The 21776-nt window shown below is 45.2% G+C and overlaps 1 protein-coding gene and 2 long non-coding RNA genes across 10 annotated transcripts; 1 reads left to right on the top strand and 2 right to left on the bottom strand.

The window, feature by feature from the left end:
- The first annotated feature begins 8063 nt into the window (after window positions 1–8063).
- LOC120642964 (glycosyltransferase BC10-like) lies at window positions 8064–9352 on the top strand. The gene has a single exon (XM_039919519.1). It carries the CDS (start codon window positions 8102–8104, stop codon window positions 9329–9331), a length of 1230 nt encoding a protein of 409 aa, XP_039775453.1. The 5' UTR covers window positions 8064–8101; the 3' UTR covers window positions 9332–9352.
- A 511-nt stretch (window positions 9353–9863) lies between these two features.
- LOC120640612 lies at window positions 9864–13014 on the bottom strand. 8 transcript variants are annotated; one of them, XR_005661911.1, is made up of 6 exons: window positions 12957–13010; window positions 12101–12494; window positions 11607–11836; window positions 11187–11302; window positions 11038–11083; window positions 9864–10946 (listed from the first exon to the last, which is right to left on the bottom strand). It is a non-coding gene; the product is annotated as an uncharacterized LOC120640612 (long non-coding RNA). The 8 variants fall into 8 exon arrangements; XR_005661913.1 differs by having other exon boundaries at window positions 9864–10185; window positions 10660–10946; window positions 11038–11836; XR_005661910.1 differs by having other exon boundaries at window positions 11187–11836.
- Window positions 13015–18098: 5084 nt separating this feature from the next.
- LOC120642962 lies at window positions 18099–19059 on the bottom strand. The gene is made up of 2 exons (XR_005662812.1): window positions 18864–19059; window positions 18099–18763 (listed from the first exon to the last, which is right to left on the bottom strand). It is a non-coding gene; the product is annotated as an uncharacterized LOC120642962 (long non-coding RNA).
- Window positions 19060–21776: the final 2717 nt, after the last annotated feature.

Genomic DNA, 21776 nt, shown 5'->3' with positions numbered 1-21776 from the left:
AGGGACCGAGGGGGACACGCCGCGCAGAAAGCCAGGAGCGAGTTGATGTAGCTTTGCTTGACCTTAATCATCTTCATCTTCTTGACACCCACGATCGCCATCTTTCAGGCCGCCTCGGGGTGACGCCGATCTCGCCAGAGCCGCTGGCGACGAAGGCCACCGAATCCCTCATTCATGGGCTTGGTGCTGCGGCCTCGGAAACAAACAATCTAGTTGGAGGGGCTCGGAGCTAAAGAAGGAAAGCATTTTGGGTATAGGTGGGCGGGTAAGAAAAAGTTTGGTGAAAAAAGTAGCGCTAAAAAGACAGAACCATTTTAGAAATGGTGGTTTTCATCAACATCACAAAACTTTTGCAATCACCTGCCTGACAAGCGGACCCGGCTGTGAGGGATATGGGGGAATATTTAGAGTGAAGATGACTTTCAATTGTTTAGGATCTTTATAGTATAGATAGGTAGATAGATTCCTCTCGCCCACTCCTCTCTCATAATCTTCTCTGTCACCGTACTCTCTCCCTCTCCACACTCGAATCTCTCTCCCAAGCTTCAGCTGCCCGCTCTCTCTCTCTCCCACCCTGCACTCGAATCTCTCCCGAGCTCTGGCCAGCCACTCCCTATGGTAGATTTGGCCACGAGAGGTGGTTGGGAGCACCGGACATCTGAGCTTGGAGAACGCACTCTTCCTCAAGCTTGGGGGAAGAACATGAAGACCTGAGCTCGAGAGGGTCGGCGGCAAACGCTGTAGCTCGGGGACGATGGTGAGCAGGCCACAACTCACGGCCGGCGGCGCAGTCGCAGCAGTCGCTCCTAATAACATTTACATGGAAGTTACGTTCAAAATTATCCTTTAGTAAGCAGGCTGAAAAAATTTATGAGTAAAAGTTGTACATGTCGTGAAAGTTGTGTTAAAAATTCTTCTATAAAAAATTAATTAGAAAAAGTTATGGGTAAAAGTTATGCGTATCATAAAAGATGTACCGGGAAATTATCATCTAAGAGTTATGCTGAAAAATATAATCTGAACAAGTTATACATGTATGTAAGTCATAACTTTCTAAAATAGAAAATCATGGAGAAAGAAATTAAACTTTCTAGAAAAGAAATACCACATGCTCGTAACCCTCTGAATGTGCGCCCCAATTAGCAGAGCCGTAGGTGTATGCAAGCAGAACTGTACAGGTGAGGTGTGAAAAAAAATCAACAAGACAGAAAGGAAATGTCATTGACTCATTGTTAACTGAAAAGGAAAAGTACGGCTGTCGGAAATCGCTGGTTGCTTTCCCTCAAGCCCGCGAAATAACAGTTGCCTTTCTGTAACCATATTGGTTAATAAAAAAAATAACCGTCTCGATTAATTGCAGACATTGACCGAGACGGTTTAAAATCGTGCCCACTTTCGAGAGTCTTTTAAAGGTTACGGTTAATGTTTTCTTGTTGTAGTGCTTAAAATGTATTTTTCTCCCAAACCGTAAATTTACTTTTGAATTTGTTTATACCATTGTGTTGCTGACAATTAATTCAGCATAATGAGATCCAACATGAATATGTTTTATTATTTTTCAAAATTCAACACTTCGGATGATCTTATTTGATATTTTGGATATGTTACCTCAACGTTTTTCATCCGAAAAGTTGAACAGGTTTGTTCCAAATGTTGTCCTTGATTTGAAGAAATGTTGAGTCTAGGTTTTCGTAATGTTAACTATATTAATTTAGCATTTAACTATATTGGATCATATAGACTCTAACAAAAATAATGGATTGATTAAGGAAAAATGAAAGCGCTCCTACCACTTATATATATATACACATATGTTGTGCATATGGATGGCTGCCGCGTGGGGTGCGATTATATATCGCTTGAGGCGATGCTTTCCTAAACCATCACTCAAAGCCTGCCCGTTGTTGGTATTCTAGGCTGTAATTAAGCCTATTTATGATTGACCATGCCGCTTCTATCTAAAGATAAAAGATTCTTTACATGCAAAAGAGAACGGAGATGATGACATCATACACATGCATGCATATTCAAAACTAAAAAAAACTACAAATATTAAATTGAGCATCCAAATTAAAATTAGATTGCACTATTATCTTTCTTATGACAAGATCTTCAAAACAAAACTACACTTGCCTATGTTTGCATGATATTTTAAAATAAGTATTTTTTAATACTCAAAAATAAATTTCAGCTGTTGGAAATAAATATTTTAACAACACGAACAAATAATTATTTTATACGAACAAAAAGTTAAACGTAATGAACAAATAATAATACACAACGAGCAAAATATTACACATCGCGAACATTTGATTGTAATGATAAATAATGAAATTGAATATCGCGAACAAATGAGTCAACAGTACGGAACAATTTAATCTACAAAAAATAATTTGGTGCTGCGAACAAATTAGTTATATGCGGATAAATATTTTTATATGAAGATAAATGCATCTATATCATAAAAAAATATATTTATAGTCATATAAACATGTGCTAAACAAGTTAGTATATAATAAAGAAAATAAATATTTTCACACCAATTTATGAATTTAAAATAGAAATAAATTAGTATAGTATGACCCAGTCTTAAATAATGGGAACAAAAGGTTTTATACTATGATTCTTCAACCTGAATATACTGTTTGTATAGAAGATAAAATAGAACAAGAAGATGAAAAAATGAAAGAGATAAAAAAATAAGAAAAGAAAAGAGAACAAAAAACTACTCCCGTGATCAGGCTGCATGCAGGCATATATGCACATGCAAATTTAATTGCTTCTATTTTTCTCCATTACAAGCTAAGACGAATAATCCCTCATGTAAATTAAGTAAATGATAGGAGTATTATAAATTGAGAAAAATCTAAGATTGTTAAAAGAAAAAATGTGAGAAATAATAATAGAAAGATAAAAATAAACACGAAGGAAACAAATAAATGAAAGGAAAAGATATAAATAAAACAAAAAATTGTGATAGGATGCGACATAAATAAAAAAGGAAACAAACACATAAGAGGAAAGAAACAAAGAAAAAGAAAAATACGTTCGTGCATGTGTTGAGATGCTTTTGCTAGCTTAGACATATGTATATGCCGCATGCGGAGCTTGCACATGCATGCTTGCAGCAATACGGCACCACAGGTTTACTCTTGTCAAAAGAACCTAGAAATACTAGTGGGCTGATATAATATATTATTTGGGCTTATTTGCTTTTCAGATCTACTGGCGAATCCTTCGGGCAATGGAATAACAATTTGTAGCGTGTATATATCTTTTCCGTGCCATGTGCTGCATTTATTCATTGGGCAATGGCACCTGGCAGCCAGAGATTGGTGCACGGCTGTCTCCATCAAGAAAAAAACTGCGCTGCTGCGGGCTGCGCTTCATTAGGATGGGCCGCAGTGGGCCGGGCGACACCACAGTTTCCCATCATCATATTGTGTTGGCTAGCGAACGAGAGCTCGGCTGGTGGGAGTAGGGAAGCGAAAACCATCACATGGGGGGTTCGATCCCCGGCTCGCACAGAAAAAACTACCTCGCTTGTTCCACGTCCAAAGCACTGTGGAACCCGGCCTAACTCATAAGGCGACGGACCCCCGTGTACGGGTGGGGCAGGGGTTCGGAGGTTTTCTTGACCTATTGTGAGAATGTCATTCTACCTCTCAAACAATGCCGTGGGGGTGGTCTCACCCCCGCAGGTCAAGCACTGTGGAGCCCGGCCTAACTCATAAGGCGACGGACCCCCGTGTACGGGTGGGGCAGGAGTTCGGAGGTTTTTTTGCCTACTGTGAGAAGGTCATTCTACCTCTCAAATAATGCCGTGGGGGCGGTCTCACCCCGCAGGTAAGTTTTTCATATTGTGCTGGCTAGGAAGGAGTATAAGGGGGAGTAAATTCTCTGTATGCCATTGGAAAATGTAACACATCCTTTCTATGCCATTGAAAATTACCTCATCCCTTCAATACCATTGTTTTTAATTTTCCATTCCCTCTATGCCATTGGTGTCAAAAATACTAACGGAGTAGTTAAACTGAAAGACAAAAGGACAATAATACCCCTGGCTCCTATTCCTTGCCCTCTCTCTACTACCACTGACGTGTGGGACCCACACGTCAGATTCATCTTCAACCTTGAACCCATCAGATCCACGATGGCGCCGGAGGGCCCGGCGCGCGCGGCGGAGGCCCGTGCTGCCCCTCCGCCGCGGCCGCTGTAGCGCGAGCCGCCGCACGCGTCGCGCCCTCCGTTGGGCCCCTGCCGTGGCTGCCGTCAAGCGGGCCACCACGTGCGCCGCGTCCTCCGCCACCGGCCGCACCCTCCGCCGCACCCCTGCTCCGGCGCCGTCACGCGCTGCGTCCTCTGCCGCGGGCCACGCCGCGTCCTCTGCCGCGGGCCGCGCCCTCCGCGCGGGGTCCCTCCCTCCCTCACCTACCCTCGCCGGCGACTCCCTCCCGGCGGCGCGCCCCTCCTCCCTTGCTGCCGGGCGGGCGAGTGCGGCCCTCCTCCCTCGCCGCTGGGCGAGCTCCACGCCGCTGCGCGGGAGGGCGAGCGGCGGGCCGGGCGAGCGCGCCCCTCCTCCCTCGCCGTTGGGCGAGCTCGCGCCGCCGCGCGGGCAGGCGAGCTGCGGGCCGGGTCAGCGCGCCCCTCCTCCCTCCCCGCTGAGCGAGCTCCGCTGCCTCCTCGCGCGGCGCCGCCCCTCCTTGTCCTCCTCCCTCGCCGCGGGGGACCCCGGCGGCGGCGAGCTCCGCCGAGCTCCTTGAGCCTGCGTGCGCCTCGCCATGGCCGCAGATCCGCGCGGCGGCGGAGCTCGATGGCCGCTACCTCCCCTGCGGCCGGCGGCGGCCTCATGCGCAGTGAATCGAGGCGGCGAGCACGCTCGGGCACAGCCGTGGGCGTGCACGAGCGGCGAGCGGAAGGCGGCCCGCGTGCGTGTGCGGCGGAAGGCGGCGGGCGGAGCGCGTCGAGGCGTGGCGGGATGGCGGCCGGGTGAACTGCGTCGAGGGGCGGGGCGCTCGGGGAAAAAAATTGCGGTGAGGAAACGGAGGGGTATTATTGTCTTTTCCCCTGTATCTTTTAACGGATCTATTAGAGAAATTAACGGCAATGGCATGGAAGGGATGGAAAATTATAAATGATGGCATAGAAGGGATAAGGTAATTTTCAATGGCATAGAAGTGATGAGTTACATTTTCCAATGTCATACAGGGAATTTACTGGCTGTTTGGTTGCCGCCGCAACTCGCCCTGAGTAAAGTGAGGCAGCCACACCTGTCCGGCTGGTGTTTGGTTGTATAGTAAAGTTTGGGTGCCACACATTTATTTGCTTGTCGTTTTGCTTTCGTTCACTTGTCCTTTAGCTGGTGGCGAGTGTGGCGAGTTGCGGCAGGTGTGGCGAGCTTTCTCGTCGCCTCGGCCGTGGCGACGCCACCGACGCCACACTGTGGCGTGGCTGACTGAGGCTGGAAATCAAACAGCGCCTAAATTTTGCTCAAAGAGTATAAATCTTTAGCCTGAACTCGGAGAGGGGATAGGAAATGAATAGAACTCTGTCTTCATTCCTCCCCTGTTCTTCTTCTTCCTTCCTTCCGGAGTTCTTTTCCTAATCCCCAAATTCCCCTCCTAGTTATCCGATCTCCAGTTGCTTCCTCTAAGGAACGCAACACATAGCCGGGTATGCAGCTTCCGGCTTTTGCTATATACATTTGTCCTCTTATATAGCGAATATTCAAGAGAAAATTCCTTGCATGGCCCTAGAAAAAATAACACTTCCATGTATGGCCTTAAAAAATAAAACTTCCTTATATGGCCTTCACTTTATTTTCTATTCCTTCTGTGGCCTTCCCGTCACCTTCCGTTGCAAAATCCGTTAATATCACACGGAGCCCCCGCCGGCCGTCAGCTCCACATCCCCCACCCCCGCGATGCAGGCCCCGGCGCTGTCCGCCGCCCCGTGCCCCCGTTGACCTGTGCCGTTGGAGGCGTCGCCACCGCCGCCGGTGAAGGCAACGACGCCCTGCACCCGCCCGCCCGCCCCGTCGCACGCGCCATGGATGCCTGCTCCTCGCCATGCTCGTCGCCGCGGCCGCGGCCGCGACCGCCTCCCCCGCCACGTGCGCGTAGATGCGCCGCTCTCCCTTGCTGCGCGTGCCCCTTCTGGACCTCGAAGCCTTGCCGCTGCGCACACTGCGCGCCGCCGGCGCCTCCCCGTGGCGGCGTCCTCCGGGAACACAAGCGGGGCCGTCGTCGTCGCCCACGAGCACGGCGCTGGCATGGATGGCAAGCGCGGCCGCGGCGACGAGCATGGATGGCAAGCGCGGCCGCGGCGACGAGCATGGATGGCAAGCGCAGCCGCACCCGAGGTGGATCCAGCACCATGGATCTCGCGCGCGAGCCCCGACCCTGCGCCAGCCGCGGGGAGGAGCAGGATCCGGCGGGCGCTCCAATCATCCTCCGCTCGCGCTCACCAGGGGACAAGCAGGGCGCCGCCGCCAAATCTCGCGCGCGGGCCCCTGCTCAGCGCCGGCCACAGGGAGGACCTCCCTGCCATGGGGAGGTGCGGGATCCGGCGAGCGCTCCATGTCTCTACTCGTGCTAACCAGGGGAGAAGCAGGGCGCCGTCGCAAAAGAGTTGGTGCGTCAACCGCGCGGCGTAGCAGGCGGCGGAGGCAGCGGCGCGGCGTAGCGGGCGGCGGAGGCAGCGGCGCGGCGTAGCGGGCGGCGGAGGTAGCGGCGCGACGTAGCGGACGACGTCGGTGTAGCGGGCTATGGCGCGGCGTAGTGGTCGGCATCGGCGGAGGCGGCTGCCCGGCGTGGCGCCGGAACACCGCGTCTCTGTGGACCACGGGGACGTGGAGCGTTCTCGGTGGATTGGTGGCATTGGCAGTGTAGCAGAGGAGGGACCGGACGGCCGGCGGCAAGACTCCGTCACGGAATTTTCTAACGGCAGGTGACGGGAGGCCATGGAAGGGGTAGAAAAATAGAGTGGAGGCTATATAAGGAAGTTTTATTTTTCAGGGCCACATAAGGAAGTGCTATTTCCTTTAGGGCCATGCAAGGAATTTTCCCAATATTCAACCCCGAAGAACACTAAAGCTGAGAACATGCATTACAAGTGACGCATCCTCGATCGTTTACCTCTCAGTCGTGTCACTCCTAAGTTCCTTTCCCGATCCAAGATCTAACCCTATATCCCTATCGTTGGCATCTGCTACCATTGACCTGACATGTAGTTCGAATTCGTCTCGATCTAACTATAAAACAATACACCCATAAACATAGATGATTTTAAAACTAGATTATTACTGCTTGTCTGTTTAATTAGTTTTGTTCGCCTGAAGCTTTTCTAAGGGCCACTCGCTCACTTTTCATGCCCATTTGATTTGTATATAGACATTGACATGGTTCTTGACTAGAACTTGTTGATCAATAATGTGATTTATTGAAAAAAAGAAAAGATATTAAGCCACTTCAAAACATGGACACTTTGTTGTATATTTGGCCCCAATATCATCGACGGCATGACAAATTGGCATGCAGTTGTTTTCTATCCTTTTGCAGTTTTCTTCAAAAATACTGTTTTGAAGAAGTAGTACAATATTTTGAACTAAAAAAAGAGTCGGAGATATACAGCTAAGGGCTACCAATTTGCACCCTCATGTAACAGTACAAATAATTACTCCATCCGTTCTAAAATATATGTCGTTTTGACTTTTCTAAATTTATATATTTTGCTATGTACCTAGACATATGTTATATCTAGATACATAGCAAATACTATAAATCTAAAAAGTCAAAACGACTTATATTTTGGAATGGAGGAAGTAGATTTCATACACTCCAGTCGCACGGGCGATCAGCTTACTGAGTCAACGCCACAAAGCTTTTGCAACCACAAGCCACACATGCGAAATTTTGCAGAGGAAGCAAAGTGGACGGAGCTGCGGGCTGGGGTGCGTCCCTTCATCGTCACCTCGACGGAGCAGTTGACTTGCAGGCCGGGCGGTCTTATAGACAGACACATGCACGGCTGCTGAAACAATGCTAGCTTCTGTCTCGATCGGCCACTCGTTGTGTGTCGCGGCCTTGAGGGCGGCCTAGCCATGAACGACACGAGTGTGCCCATCCGGGTGCCTCACGTAGGCCGGAAGCTGGTCGGCGTGGTGCCTATCCTCCTCGTCTTCTCCTTGGGGTTCGTTCTGGGCATGACCTCCAACGCCAGGTTCCCAAACTTCTACCTCCCTTTCGTGCCACCGCTGCCGGCCACTGCTACGGCGCCGCCACCGTCGCCGCCGCCTCCAGTACCACCGCCACCGCCCCTGCAGCCGCCTCCACCGTCGCCGACAGCAGCAAACCGGCAAATGGTGGGGCCGATGGGCCTGGTTGAGCCGAGCGATCTCATGAGGTGGAACATGACCGACGAGGAGCTGCACTGGTGGGCGTCCATGGCGCCCAAGGTGCGGCGCACGCCGTACCAGCACCGCGTCCCAAAGGTCGCCTTCCTGTTCCTGGCGAGGGGCGAGCTGCCGCTGCGGCCGCTGTGGGAGAAGTTCTTCGCGGGGCACGAGGGCCTCTACTCCATCTACGTGCACGCCGATCCCTCCTACACCGGCTCGCCGCCCGAGGACTCGGTGTTCTACGGCCGCATGATCTCCAGCCAGAAAACGTCCTGCGGCGACGTGAGCCTGGTGGCGGCGGAGCGGCGGCTGGTGGCGAGCGCGCTGCTGGACCACGGCAACGAGCGGTTCGCGCTGGTGTCGGAGTCGTGCATCCCGCTCTACAACTTCACCACCGTGCACGCCGTGCTCACCGGCGCCGGCGGCACCAACTTCGTGGACAGCTTCGTCCGCCGCGACAGCGTGGTGCGCTACGACCCCTTCTTCGGCCGCCGGGGCAACATCACGCTGGCGCAGTGTCGCAAGGGCGCCCAGTGGTTCGAGATGGGCCGGGGCCTGGCGCTCGAGCTCGTCGCCGACGGCGCCTACTTCCCGGCGTTCGTCGAGTTCTGCGCGCGCCGGCGGTTCTGCTTCGCGGAGGAGCACTACCTGCCGACGCTGCTCAGCGTGCTGGGGTGGCGGCGCAACGCCAACCGGACGCTCACGTACGCCGACTGGAGGCGCGGCGGCTCCCACCCGCGCACCCACGGCGCGCGGGACGTGACGGAGGCGCTCATCGGGGAGATCAGGGGAGGGGGAGCCGGCGGCGGCGGCCGGAACTGCAGCGATTACCATGACGGGGCCAGCGGCGTGTGCTATGTGTTCGCGCGCAAGTTCGCGCCGGACACGCTGGAGCCGCTGCTGCGCTTGGCTCCCAAGCTCATGGGCTTTGGCTGAAGAGGCGTGCAAGTGGTGGTGTCGCTTGGTGGCCGGGTGCTATTGTATTTCTTTGCAGCTGACTTTTCTTTTTTAGCGGACGTGTCTGTGCACGTATTTCATTAAGAGAATCTTGCGGCTGACTAACGACGGTAATTCAATTTCTAGATGGAAACTACAGTACGAGGTCACTCTGAATCTCAGCTGCAAGTAGTAAACATGAAACCGTAACAAAGTTGTATTGCCAATATTTAATTAGTTGAATGAGAAGAACCACGAGATACTAGATGGAGGCTTAAATTGTGTAAGTTCCTGCCAGCAGTGGTATTCCAATTGTGCAACGAAATTTGGAATGCGAAATTACCTTTAAGGACCAAATTCTTTTTGTGGTATCCAAAGAAGCCTTTCCTTCACTGAAAAGGAACTTACCCAGAATTGAAGAATGCCCGCCGAACTTTGTATAATAATTTGATTGATTTTCACTACTTTCTTTCTTGTTTCTTCTTTTAAACTATGTACCTAGTTTTTCCCTCTTATATCTTACTAGTGCACGTGCGTGCCGCACGTGTTAACAGACAGGCAATAACAATAAAATCTTTACAGAATAAGCATCTAATTCCATTGTTCTCAATATAGAGCAATCGAGATGAAGAATAGCATCGTGTGGAACGAATTACAGGTCCTTTTTTGAAGTACCAGAATGCGAGCTCAACACACAAAAAAACTGATATGGCAGCTTCATGTGTGACTAAATTGAGTGTCAGGGGCCATTTGAGCTTCGTGCCATTGACATTGCCCAGCCTGCCATCTGTTTTGCTTCGCCGAACAACAAGGGCACAGCATGTTATAGTTCATCATCGATCTGGATGGTATCACTGAAAGGAAAAGGAAATGAAAAGGACAGATTTTAGAGCAATCAAAATAGGAGAAAAATGTGCAATGCGTGAATGTACAAATAGGCCTGCAACATTATTTTACAAGTACGAGAATGCTAAAGAATCTAACAAGTGTCATTTTTAACGTTCTATTAGTAATCCTCTTAAAAAAATACATCAGCACATAACCAAGAGATTCAAGATCATCCCTCCTACTTTATTCTATATTGAAATCAAGAAAGGTTATCCCATAGTCATGTATATTTAGCCTTTAATGGTAATGCATATGAAGCAAACATGAAAAAAACAACATTTAGAAAAAAACTATCATGCCAAGTGTTACTCTTTTAAAAGTAGAAGGGCCAAATTGCCAGGAGAAAAAGTAAAACTAATCTGACCGAAACTTCGAATTCAGGTAGGTCTAGAAATCAGAATTTGTATGGTATGTGATTATGAGTTCGGAGATCACCTTACATTTTGCAAGGTCATATGCGACGATAAATACTTATCAAGCATGTCAACTGCTTTTAGATAATTTCTTTGTAATATTTTCTGCTCTCCTCAGTTGATTTTTTTTTTGTCCATTTTCATCACTAAATTCAAAGAATGTCAAAGAAGGATTTGCCTTCTATCAACCAGAAAATAAGTTATTAGTAAAGTGTTGACGGCAACATTATCTCAAACTACAATGATCTCATATTTCAGACAACTGGTTGGACTGGTCGAGGGAGCGGTTCGGGCAAAGCAACGTCCAATTCACTCTGCAAGGAATTGAATACCCAAATTAATCACAAATGGAAGTATTTGAGTTTACTCTAGCATCCTTGTATGATATAAGGAAAATTAGCTCACATGCCTTTTCTCTCCCTGCCTCTCGCACTGCCTGCCCTCTTCCTCCCTTGAACCAAAGAAAACAAGATCAAAATTTTGTAATAAACAAACGGGATGAACTGCAAAAGGGGACAAAAGGTATCCCTACAACTCTGCCAAGCAAAACTCACCACCAAAAAAATCATCACACTCCGCTAAGTTCTGCCAGGATTTGATTAAAACATTAGAACTGTCGATCCTTGTTCTCAGCTCGGACGGCACCAATTAATTTTATGATCATAATTATCTTGCAGCATAAAAGAAGATCTCAGGATACTATCAATTTAAAGGTAGATTTCACGAGGTGCTTTAAACCATGATTGCAAGCTTATAGAATCAGGTACTCATCATACAACGATTCATATAGTTCAAATGCCAAAAGTAATTTTCACACATAAACTGTATTCTAACGTGATTTAATCAAGCAGAATGATGGTTTCCGCTAAATATAATGTTAGAATTGATATACTGAGCATCTAAATTGCAAGTCTGTAGCAGAAAGATTGTTGAAATCATGGCACCATGACATCCAAAAATGAGGGCAGGAATACCTCAGGGAGGACACAGCTACATGGAGATTGAGGTCATCTTCAGGGGCTCCCTTCACGTGTAGGAGGCAGAGGGTGACAATCCTTCCTGATGCAGGGTGCGGTCGTCAAGCCCCTCTCGAACCAGCAACTGCTCACTCATCTTTGCTGATGGTCACAAAAATCTCATCATGCGATGCTCATTCAGATGAGTCTAGGAAACATCCAACCCATCTCCATCTGCATATCCTTCACTGGATTCGTCCATTGCCGCCGCACCAAAAAAATAAAAATAAAATAGAGAATGGGTAGATCAGATCGACAAACATCAAATGATGGAGAGAGAGATCCCCTCAAAAAAAAAAGAGAATGGTGATGATGGCACGTTCTGCTGGCACTGGCCCTCCCTCTCTAATCATACCAAAATGCATCACCCAGTCACAGTGATAAAATTTCATAATTACATTAAATCGGCATTCAATCTAAGTAATGTGCTTGCCTGGTCAATAAATCTGTACCTTTTTGTGGTATGGATAAAAACTTGGTATGCTCTTTTGCAGGTATAATTCCATCCCAAAGGCCTGTTGCATAAAGCCATAAACCAAAATACCAAATACAATCAGTTATAGTACTGTATAGGAGGAAAAATCTAAACTATAATAGAATATCAGCAGGCAGGCAATAAAATGATTCAATAGGGTAGGAATGAACATCATAGATTGTATCACAGAAAGTTTGGGGAACATCATTAATTATGCAAATGATCAAGCTAATCACTGCGTTCGGCTGTTGGTGTAGGCTCCAGCGCTACAGTATTCCCCTCTCACATTCCTCCAGCTCCAGCCTCCAGCCACCAGCCAGGTAACAATATTTTTCTCTCACAGCACTCCAGCTCCAGCCTCCAGCTCCAGCCTGCCGGACGCAGTGAATATCAAGTACACTATCGATCTAGAAGTATTGCGGTAACTTGTGCCAATTGCCACTAAGCTAGAAATTGTAAAGTCAATTATTGATGTTTGTTTTGAGTTTTTAACCACATTTAGCTCAGCTGGCTTCAGAAGGACATGCATTGATTAACCAAACAGTCCTGCGTTTCCTCATAGCATAAACTTCCAGTTCATCTAGATTTACAAATACTGGCGAAAAACGCATGCATGTGCCACAGCTCCCTAGGTATGCTGAGGAATAGACTAAGAAGTAATTTATAACATCATTACTGCAATCAGAAGCAAATGTTAACTGCATGAAATTGCACTACTGGCCCCAGCAGAAAACTCATGCCTTTGTGGGCAGTTGTTGCAGGCTAATAGTAATTAATATTAGTATAAACATAAGTAATGCCCCACAGGAATGGTTCTCATCGACGGGACTTACTTGATTCAAAGTATTCTGGGGAGTTTCATACTCAGCCACCACAAAGACACACCTACAATCATCCAATGAAAGAAGTTAAGCAACAGAAGAAGCAGGAGAGCATTCTTATGTTTTGTTTGGATAATTTCCAATATGTTTTCCATTCTGTTTGGGGTAAGTTTTTCGGTGGAAGGGAATTTCAATTTCTTTGGATCCTTTTAGTATAGATAGATAGATTACTTCTCACAGGATAGTAACATGATAGCATCGTTTACATCTTGAATAAAATATGTGCTTGTTCAAACTTATATAGACTTGCCTTTGGTGGTTTGAATGGATAATCCGGAGAAAGTGGATCGAAACAAGAAACACGCCACCTCCATAGGGACTATCTGAAGGGCCCATGATTGTTGCCTGCCAATGGAAAATATCCTCTGCTACGGGACCTGTGATGTAAAATGATTGTTGAATCTGATTAAATAAAAGCAATATATATGATCTCAATAAATCATAATTGCAGTCTGTTAAAGCACGTGGCACCCTAGATTCTCTAAAGAGTAAAAACGGCACAGGAAAAGTTCAGTTCTTCCATGGAAGCGTGAATTTGTACACTGAGTTCTTTTTTTTTGTCAAAGGAGTAGGTGACAAGCGTACAGTCATATTTGTTGTAATCTTGTTGACTTAACAATGACAAAATAAAGAAACGCAACACTTATGTTCTGATAAAAGCATGATCTTCTTCTCGGCTGACCCAGCAGGGGAGACGACTGACCTGCATCTAATCAAACCATGAGTCTAACGGACATAGAAACTTCAGCCACATGAAACTAAACCAACTCTAAAATAGGAGCGGCGTAGCCCTCTGTTCAGTCACACAACGAATCAATCGACCACACAAACGTGACGCCGTGACCCGTTTCCAATCAATGGATGGTGGAGAAGGAGAAACTCCTCACCTGCGCTGCAGGATGGGTTGGAATCGCTGTAGGAGAAACGCCTCACCTGCGCTGCAGAAGCTCCTTCAGGATCCACTTCGACGCCATCGCCGGCGACTCGAGAACTGCTCCCCAGCCACCGATTCCAACCCAAACAAGACAATCAAGAACAGGATATGCCGGGCTCGGCGCTCGGGGTGCACGCTCGTGCCCGCACCGCGCGTTGCGGCCGCCGCTGGTGCCGGCCTCCTCCGTGAAGACGCCGCTTATTGGGGTGCGCGGCGCGCACTGGGCGATGGCGAGGGCTTCGCGGGCTGCGGCGGCGTCGCTTGGGCGAGGAAGAAGGGAGGAGGGAAGGTGTCGATTGAGACGGAGGAGGCGGAGTCGTGGCGGGCGCGTGATTGGTGGGCACCGGCGGGCGTGTCATGGCTGCGTGATTGATTGAATGGAATTAATGGGCTGCACTAAACAAGGAAATAAGTAACTGTGGGTATAGGTGGGTGGGTAAGTCGGCGCCTGGTGACAAAAACTTTTCAGTTTTGGTGGAATTATTTTGCATCTTTCAATTTATATAGGTCCACTATGGACCCTCAAGATTGGAGACCTGACAGGTGGGTCCGCCACGAGGGGTACATGCTTATTAATTTTGGTAAAAAATATTTATAGTATAGATAATATATAATATATAATCAGTAGGGGACTACCGGCCCCTCATATTGCATTAAAAAACTTCTCATAACGGGAAGTCAGCCCACGCTAAGGACGATGGTAGCGGGGCCTCCTCTCACGATTTTATCTCTTCTTTCATTGTTTATGTCCCTTCCCTAACTGCCAATCATGGCCGGGAGGCTCCGACACCGGCGGCCGGTGGTGGTCATATCCACCTCGTGCCCGTCCCGATTTGCCACTACCCCATCTCCCCACACCATGCCGGCAAGGTCAAGGCACCACGGGCAAGTCGCCGCTGCCATCGGCCAGCGTGGTGTCCCAGCACTGCATGTCGGCAGTGGCCGGATCTGGCACTACGATGCCCAGATCTAGTGCTCCACTTGGCTTGAAAGCATTTGCGCGTAGATCGAAGTCAGGGCTCCCTGCTTGGTTGGGGAGCAAGCTGGGAGCGGTTCGAGAAGCGACCTCGTACGACATGGGGTTATATTGCTCAGTGACAGTGCTTGGTGTGGGGGCCTTGCGTGGAGTTTTGGAGATACAAGCGAAAGCTAGGCTGGTAAGCCGGCCACGACAACGGCGACACTCACAAGCATCGTTTCTCTTCTTGGAGGCGTTCGACATTCTCCCACCCCTATTTGTCGAATGAGGCGGCGATGACATCTTCGATGTCAATTGTCATTTTCTTCTTTGAGCATCACCTTGGAGATCATTCGATCTAGCTTTATCATCTCAGCGGCATCGAACAATTTGAACATCAAGTTTCTAAAAAGACGATTGATATGATGGTTTGGTGCTGCGATAAGACTTTGCAAAGATGAAACATGAACGAAGAAGAGAATTGGACCATAGTCTTCAAGTTTTCTTCCTTTGTTTGAGTTTTTTCTTGTATATTCGAAACTCTCATTTGAGCATTAGAGCCTAAGAACTCTTGTAACTCTTGGCTAATTATATCTAGATTGTGGATATAGAGGCCGGTTTACCCTTTATTTAAAGGGTCAGTTGGATCCATGCCACTACAATTTCACGAAGTTGGATTTTTTCTTCACAAATTTTCCCTTATTTAAAAGAGTATTTTTTCTTCACTCTGTGGATATCTAACCCAATTCTCTCTTGAATATATTCTTTTAAGTTTCACAAGGGGTTGGTTAAACTCCTCTGAAAATTAAGTCATTTCTTGATGTTCATATTGCCCATCCCTTTAAGATGATGATTTCAATTCCATGAAAAAAAGGAACCTGTAGCTGTGTCTTGAATCCTTCAATAGCCCTAAAAAGGTCTACCTGCGGTTGGAGATAAAGGTTCACAGAAGCCCAACAAGTTTGGGCAAATTAAAGATGCAGCTTAGAAAGAGATGTTCCAGTGTTTCTTCCAACTGGCAGGTGTAAATAATATAGTTATAGGATTCAAGCTTCATAGTTTTTCTCTTAGTATACCTCCTGTGCTTAATCAGTCTTTGAGCAAAATGCATAACAAGACCTTCTAAGAGAAGTTGGGATGGAAGTAAACTCCGTGGCTTTTGTAGTTGAGATGAAGCCATTCAATATCTCCTTGTTGTCATTATTATAGTTTCTTTGCTGTGCCATTTAGAGATATTGAATGTGCCATTATAGTTTAGGGACTAAAGTAAACCAAGAAATAGTTAAGAGAATTATCTGGACTTTGGTCATGTCAACAAGATATACTTTTATGTGAGTGATAGGCGCGGTGCATAGATAGTAGTATTGGCAGTGCCATTCAATAGACATGCAGGTCCATTGCTCAAACATTAAAATAATAGTATGTCTCTTTTGCTAGTGTATATAGGGAGAAAGGGTACTACTAATTGATTGGCACTACTATTTTTCACCTCGTGCCATTGTATATAAATCTCAAAGGAAAAAGTTCAAATTATTCCCCTCAAGTATGGTCAAAGTCCGAATGACCCCCTTAAACTATCTTTTGGTCCATTTGATCGTAAACTATGCCATTTGGTCCAATTTACCTCCTAATACAATTTATCTTTTTTATTTTTCCACATAAAAGCGTAATCTTAATTTAAGATTTTGCAAGATTGTAGTGAGCATCGCTAAAAAATATATTATGAATTTTTTCATTATGTTTTCCATAATTTTGTATCATAAATGTTAATTTACTATTAAATATCATACCCTATCAAAATAATGACAAAAAATTCTTGAAATATTTTTATAAAATGTGTTATGATGTTCTCTACCATCCTACAAAATTTTAACTTAAGACTTTGATTGTGCAGGGATAATACAAAAAGATAAATCTTATTAAGAGGTAAATTGGACAAATGGCATAGTTTAGGGGGTAAATTGAACTAAGAAATAATCTAGGGGATTATTCAGACTTTGATTATACTTAAGGGGAGTAATCTGGAATTTTCCAAATGAATCTCTCAAGAGTCATAGAGAAATATCTCTTTATCTACTGCTGCAGCCATATGGAAAGCTTTCAGATTCTATTCCGAATGTCTCTAGTTCACATATCTAAGAGCTGTTGGATTTTTGCTAGGCAAAATAGACGTTGGTCCCTCAACTTTGAGCTGAGGGTCAAGTTCATCCCTTAACTTTCAGATAGGTCAATATGGTCCCTCAACTTTTGTTTTTAGGTCAAACTCATCCTTGTGCTATATTATACTCCACAATATTATGAGATTTATGCAAAAAGTCTTCTTTACCCTTGTCTACTTCCCCTTCTAAATTCCTCAACAGTTTATTATTACTAAAAAATATTTAGCTATGCAAACCAGTGTAGTGGCACGGGCATCAATGCATTTAAGAGATGAACATCAAAAGTGTTAAATTTGAAACATAGAATTTTATTTATCCATGCATCGCATTGTATTGCGGGCGCATGAAGAGTAGAAATTTAGGAGGGGAAGAATAAGCCAAGAGTAAAAAGGGCTTTTTGCATTTATCTCATGTTATTATGGAGTATATATCAGCATAAGGATAGTATGACCCTAAAATGAAAGTTGAGGGACTATATATGGGCAATTTGAAAGTACAAGGATGAATTTGACCTTGCAATAAAGTTGAGAGACTAAAATGGCTATTTTGCATTTTTGCTAGAAGCCAGCTATGTTTCTTAATTCTTAGAATAGCATGCATTACCCTTCAGAGTTTGGGATGAAGGATCTTCATTTCGTTCCAAGCAATAAAGTCGTAACAAAATCATATGATGATATTGATATGCCCTGAATAATACTTTCCTCTATCCTAAAAAAACAAGTTATTCTAGGATTCAAAATTTGTACCAAAAAATAAGTCATCTTATCCTGTTTAGAAAGTGCATGTGCAAGTAAGAATCAATTAGTGTCAAATATGGGTGATAAATAGGGGCAAACATGGCCATTTTACTTTCTTATTAATTTGTTCTAGAATTCCTATGATAACTTGTTTTTGGGACGGAGCGAGTAGTCAATTCCAAAAGAATTTTTTCTTGAGTCCACTACCATCTAGATATTTAGCAAATGTTTATTATCTAATGTATCTCCTACTATATATATGGAAAAGAATTTTGCGACATAGGGCCAATCTTATCAAGTTGCATGTACAAAATGCAGAAACATAAGCTGAGTAAGACGGTAAACTTGGCACGACCATTTACATCGTGGTATGAATAGCAAATATCACCAATATAGTCCACTTTAGAGCTGCACTAATGATACTCTCTTGATTACAAAATCCATCCTGGTCAAAGTCTTCGGCTTGTCACCAAGTTAAATGAGAGACTTATCATAAATAAAGGTAAGTATCAGCGAAACTTATCTTCAGGTAACCATGATGCTATCTCGTCTGCCTATGCAGATTTTCCATGAAGAAAGAGTTCTCCTCGTATACGTTGTACATGGTCATCATCGCTCCACACTAAGATATAGAGTCGATGAGCGCTTGCTGTCGAGCCACTAAATCTCCAATAATGCAAGGTGCCAGCTCACCAAGCTTACAAGTGAATTCACACCTTGTGTTGAGATCACCAATAGTTCAAGAATGACGTCGTTTGAATTAAGTTTAAGGGATTGAATGTGCAAAGAATTTGAGAGTGGAAAGCAAGGAAACACAGCTGGGGCAACCTTCGTTCGAAGGGGATTGACTACAGCACTTTCAGTTGTATGTTCGTTTGCAGCAGGATACGAGAGTATATGAAGCTAAGGATCGAAAGGAGACACTTGAAGAGGACTCGGGCCTGCCTTCAATTCGGTGGTGGAGTTTCGATCTGGTGGAGCAACAAGGAAAGCTTGAGCAAGTTCAAAGATAATCAAAAGCAAAGAAGATCGGGCAAAAGTTATCAGTTCGTTGAAAAGAGATTTGAAAACCTGAACAGCGAGAGGCGTCTCTTGGACCTGCTTGACATGCTGCAGAGCTCTAGCTCCTCCACACGTAACAGCTAGCTCGCAAGAGGTGGCAGCTCGCCAGAGGTGTAAGGAAGGTGATGAGCCCGGAAGAGCTGATGCCTGCTGCAGTTAGGGTCCCCATTCCCAAACGATATATTGTTGGCATCTGACCCTAGGAAAGGAGCATTCGTCGACATATATACATCCTAGCTTCGTGTATGTTTTCCTGCATCGATGCAACGTATACGGTCCCACACAGCCTCCTCACGATTCAATCAGAGAGGATCTGCTGGAAGAGATGGCTTGCAACTTGCTTGGTCTTGCAGAGACGATAAGATGGAATAATGAACTTTTTGGATCGCCCGTGACACATGGTTCCAGGGAAGGGCACCACTGAATCAGTGAATCTCCATGCATGCATTGTATCCTTCAAAACAGGGGCTGGGCACACGCCTTTGCCTCCTAGATTTGGCCATTTTATTAGGGATGGTGTGGTACGACGACTGTTTTTGGCCTTGTTCTACTAGCTAGCTAGCTTAGGCCGGGTGGCTTGCAAGTAACCTCTAGCAGTAGGACCCTAAGCTTATCCTCATCGTCGGTTTTGAATAAGAAGACACACCTTCTCATTCTCGTAGACCAGTGAGGTGTAAAACAAAGGCGCTCTAATTAATTGATGCTACTTGCTAGTAGATCATTAACCTAATTCAGTAGTTGGCTAGCTGAAATTAGTTGGACTGTACTGGCTAATTGGCTATTTAGCTAGTAAGAATTTGGATTCACCACTGCCAGAAAACGGCACATTTGTCCACGCACATTAGTACCGGCCGTACTTTCGACCGGTACTAACGGCTCAATTTAGTACCGGGCACAAGCTACAGTGCCCCTGGGAGCCTATTAGTACCGGTTGGTGGAGCCACTAGGCAGTAATAATACTCCTACTATAAATCAGCCACTCTCTTGCTCTCCGAGCCCGAGCCAGCAGACAAACCGAGCTCGAGCTTCTTCTTCTCCATGACGACATAGAGGAGGCGTTGCCCCATTTTCTCAAGATTTGTGAGGATTTTACTCATCCAAGTGCGTCAAGGTTTATAACTTCATCCACTCTTATTTGATGGTCTTTATTCTTCGTTTAATGCTCCATATTTAGAGAAATTTATAATTTTTAGAAAGAGTGAGAATGAGCTTGATAGTTTGAATATGCCTAATTTCTAATGATTTTTTCAATTATTTTCAAATGTCCTGGTTAGTTTGTTAGTTAGTTTGCTTTTATTTAGATAATTTTTTTGTTTTTTAAATTAGTTTTATTCAGTACTTTTACATCTATAATGACATTAGTTTTATTGTTTAATTAATTTAGTTTAGTGATTCAACTGACATTAGTAATTAATGTTTACTTCTTAATGAGACTTTTACATCGATTATTTTGACACTCTAATGATGCATTTATTCGGGCTCATATATGAAAACATTTGAGAAGTTTAATTTTTTTTTTCATATTTTGGAGATGATATCAATGCATGTGATGATATTATATGATGATCTTGAGCTATATGGTACTAGGAGTGTGGTGTTTGTGTCGTTTAAGTATGCTTCTCATGGTTGTCATGAAACCGTGGGACACATCCATGCCCAAGCAAATCTCGGTTGTGATGACTTGATGGTTGGGCTGGGTGTGTCCCACAGTTCCTTGCCATTTGAACCCATTTTTGTTTACTACTTGCGATGCTCCTTATACTACAAACTCAAGGTCAAATGGAAGGCAACATATCTGAGGCAAATAACTATTTCAATTTTTTTTGTTGAGATGTGAGTAATTTAGATACAAATTAGTGATGATTTAGTTGTATTTGAGTAATTTATTCATGATTTTTACATTTATTGTGTTAAGTGTAATAGTGGTAATTAGTATTTACTTCATGACGAGACATAATGAGATGTAATTAATATTTACTTCTTAGAAATGCCTTTGCAATATTTATATTCTCACTTGGCAAGACGTGAAGCATATGGAATGGCGGAATATGACCGTTCTGTGTCGATACTTTGTGAGGCAGTCCACGAGGCATTGGTCAAAAGTTCTCATGATGATTAGTTTATATTAGCTAGCTAGCATGTAGTTTAATCTATATATTAATTTGGACTTCTATTTTATCATGTTGTGTAATTTAAGCATGTTGTGTGATGGATATTCGGACCTTTTGTATTTTAGTGTTTAATTAGCAGAAATGGCTTTGCAACATGATACATGTTTCATTATGTAAATTTTTTAGTGTCCAATTTACCAAATGATATGAATACAAGTAAAATAATATTGTTACTTAATACAAAATTGTAGATCGATGGACCGACAATGGATGTACGGCGACTGGCGCAATACAAATCGTCCGAGGACAGCGAACATCGAACAGCACAAGCCAGAGAGAATGCGAGCAAGAAAAAACATTTCCATCATCTTGGCCAAGGAGGTTACAAGGCGGCTATTCCGAAGTGACAGAAGATGGAAGAAGACCTCATTGCAAGATGAATCATACCGGCAACCATCAACTGGCCGATGGGAGCAAAGTATTTCTTTTATGCTCATGGAGGCACATTGAACATGGAAGATGGCTCGTTTGTCACTAGCTACGCCATAAGAGAAGCGGCCAACAAGCTCTACCGGGTACTCAAGGCCATGTCAGAAGGTAGCTTCAAGCCTGATAGAGAGAAAGACGAGCTGACGTACGCTCTCGGGACACTCGAACACACTGGACGTGTCCGAGGCATGGGTGTAGTTCCATGGAAGCATGACTTCAGTGCTGACTTGGACACTTATCGAAGCTGAGCCAAAAATAAGGCTAAAAACGAAGACAAGATGCGTGCCCTAGAAGAATGGGTAGCAGCATTGGAAGGTGCATT

Source organism: Panicum virgatum, chromosome 7K (assembly GCF_016808335.1).
Source record: "Panicum virgatum strain AP13 chromosome 7K, P.virgatum_v5, whole genome shotgun sequence".
In the NCBI taxonomy this organism is placed as follows: Eukaryota; Viridiplantae; Streptophyta; class Magnoliopsida; order Poales; family Poaceae; genus Panicum; species Panicum virgatum.
The sequence above is the reverse complement of the archived record's forward strand: the minus strand, read 5'-3'. Positions and strand labels throughout refer to the sequence as shown.

What these genes read in the sequence shown, in the direction of transcription:
- LOC120642964 (XM_039919519.1), top strand. Translation starts at nt 8,102, where the DNA reads ATGAACGACACGAGTGTGCCCATCCGGGTGCCTCACGTAGGCCGGAAG.